We start from the raw sequence: 2,294 nt of genomic DNA, 5'->3' as shown, positions 1-2,294 counted from the left end.
AACCCACCTTCCCTAAGTCTGCGTCGTCCAATCACAGCCTCGCCTATGTCTAGCACGAGCAGCGACAGCGACCACGACGACGGCGAGGTAGTCCCCATCGCCGAGCTCCTCAAATGGATGCGGTACGACGTCCCTAACCGCAAGTATGTGCTCTTCATTTGTTTGCAGACGTGACAATCTGACTATATGCGCTATCACTAGGTCGACCAAGCTCATCCGCAAGTACAACAAGGCTGCACGCAGCATTGCCCCAATGTATAGCCCGTTCATGCAGGCCAATGCCGCCTTCTCTGTCGGGCTAGACATTGAAATCGAAGGCAACGACGACGAGGACGACGCAACGGATCCGCGCTCCTGCCGACGAAACAGCTATCATCGCGCGGGTAACGAGGGATCTGGCATGTTCGTGAAACCGCCTCTGTTCCGGTCTCCTGCACTGACCTAGGCACCCCCGCCGTGCTCTCCCTACCTCCACCACTTTTGCGCTTCAATTTGGTGACATCGCTGACATGCACACTCTTCTTAGTGGGTACGGATGGGACATCAGCTCGCATCACGTTGCATGTGAGCACATGCTTCGTGTCATGCCAAACCTCAAGAGCGACCTCGATTACCTTCTGCGGGACCCGGACAGAGTGCGCGACTACGGCAAATACGTGCGTACCAGAACTGAATCAAACTTGTACTAACAAGGTTACGTGTCACAGGTCAACAGTCGGGTTCGCGCGAGACGTCGCGACGATTGCGGAAAATTTCGTGACGAGGTTCTCAATTTGATGCGCCATATTCCAGAATTTGCGCACCTCAACATTGTGCATATTGAGAAGGCCGAATGCGGGTGGAAGAATGACTTGACGGCGCGCCTCCTGTGTCCTATGCAACTGATCCCCAGATTTGATCGTGATCCCACTCAGTAAGCTCCTATTGTTTGTCTTGTTGATGGCTCACTACATCTTACCTAGGTTCCGTGCTGATGTGCGCAATGCCAAGACCGAGATTCATTGCGACGACTTCTTCTCGGCTTTGTATGATACTGACATGCATGATCCGGAGGATTTTCTCAGTGGCCTGTTTCGTGGGCCACTCCTCCTCAAAGTGAGTGGGTGATATGTCACCCAATGTGCATGCTAACATTGTTCTGCTAGACGTTTGAATGGTTGTTCTGCGGCCGAAAAGTGGCTAGGAGGACACTACAATTCAGCGAGAAGGCGTCCGGCAAGGAGCCGTTCCTCGCTGCGTACAAGATAACCCAAGTCACACCCCAGATGATTGCCTACGCCGCTTGTATCGTGAGTCGATATGTCGATGCTCACGATGTGTTGCTTCTCACACCTGCGCAGCTCCGATTTGCTCTGAACAGCCAGAGTGAGTGGTCCCGAAAAGACGGCAATTTCGACGTGACAGGTTTCCACACCAACGTCGCGATGTCCTTCATCCTCGACGAATGGGCGGATGACACTCTGGCCTGGTGGGACAAGTGTGTGACATCGTTCAATATCATCACCGTGTACTGACCGCACCTAGGGCGATTTTTGGATCAGCGAAGGGTGCGTCCAGTGCAGCCCCTGTCATTGTTGGTCCTCGCACAGGCTCCATGGCGGCACAGCTTGCCGATCGGATTGCCGCTCAAGCATCCTCCAGATAAAATGTGCACTAACTCCCAACCAGTGTACGTAGTGCGCACAACATGTGTTCGGCCGCTCACCTGTCACGCGTTGCAGTGTTCAATACGGCATCGGCATCGGCATCTACGTCGAGGATTCCTCAAGTGCACGGCCCCTCGTCTTCTTCGTCTGAGTCGCCCTCGCCTCCGCCTAGTCAGAATAACTACACTCCTAGGGCCTCTCATCCTTCACCTCCCCAGCCGTCGCTGAATTCGGCACCTGCGAAAGTCGACGACTCTGAGGCAATCAACAGCGACCTTGATGTTTTGGTTCGGATAACGTGCAAAAAGGATTTGCAGGCAGTACTGTGGATCCGTCCAGTCATGCTCGCCCAGGGACATCAGGAAAATGTCACGGACTTGTACAGGTACTTGGGGTACTTGGCCAAGTACCTCAAGTATCCCAAGTACCTCAAGTACCCCAAGTCCAATGGACTTGGCCAAGTCGGGTGGGTCAACTTGGCCAAGTACCAGGTACTTGGCCAAGTCCTCCAAGTCCCTGTTCAAGTTCATGCCCAAGTTCACTGTGAGATGTATTGAATAAAGATGATATGCATGGAAGTAAATCAAAGGACAGCTGCTCTTGATCAAGGTCAAGTGTACAATATTTGTTAGTGGGTGCAGCGGCGGC

At 53.2% G+C, this 2,294-nt stretch overlaps 1 protein-coding gene across 1 annotated transcript; it reads left to right on the top strand.

Moving 5' to 3' along the window:
• Positions 1–526: 526 nt before the first annotated feature.
• On the top strand, positions 527–1,514 carry DICSQDRAFT_130641 (uncharacterized protein; the record flags this gene model as incomplete). The annotated part of the gene is made up of 5 exons (XM_007371884.1): positions 527–656; positions 708–913; positions 963–1,095; positions 1,146–1,289; positions 1,341–1,514. Coding segments are annotated over 5 exons (787 nt in total), but the record flags the coding sequence as incomplete, so codon positions are not given.
• Positions 1,515–2,294: the final 780 nt, after the last annotated feature.

This window comes from Dichomitus squalens (genome assembly GCF_000275845.1).
Source record: "Dichomitus squalens LYAD-421 SS1 unplaced genomic scaffold DICSQscaffold_419, whole genome shotgun sequence".
NCBI classification, from domain to species: domain Eukaryota; kingdom Fungi; phylum Basidiomycota; class Agaricomycetes; order Polyporales; family Polyporaceae; genus Dichomitus; species Dichomitus squalens.
Note: the sequence above shows the minus strand (reverse complement) of the source record. Positions and strands in the feature narration are given on the sequence as shown.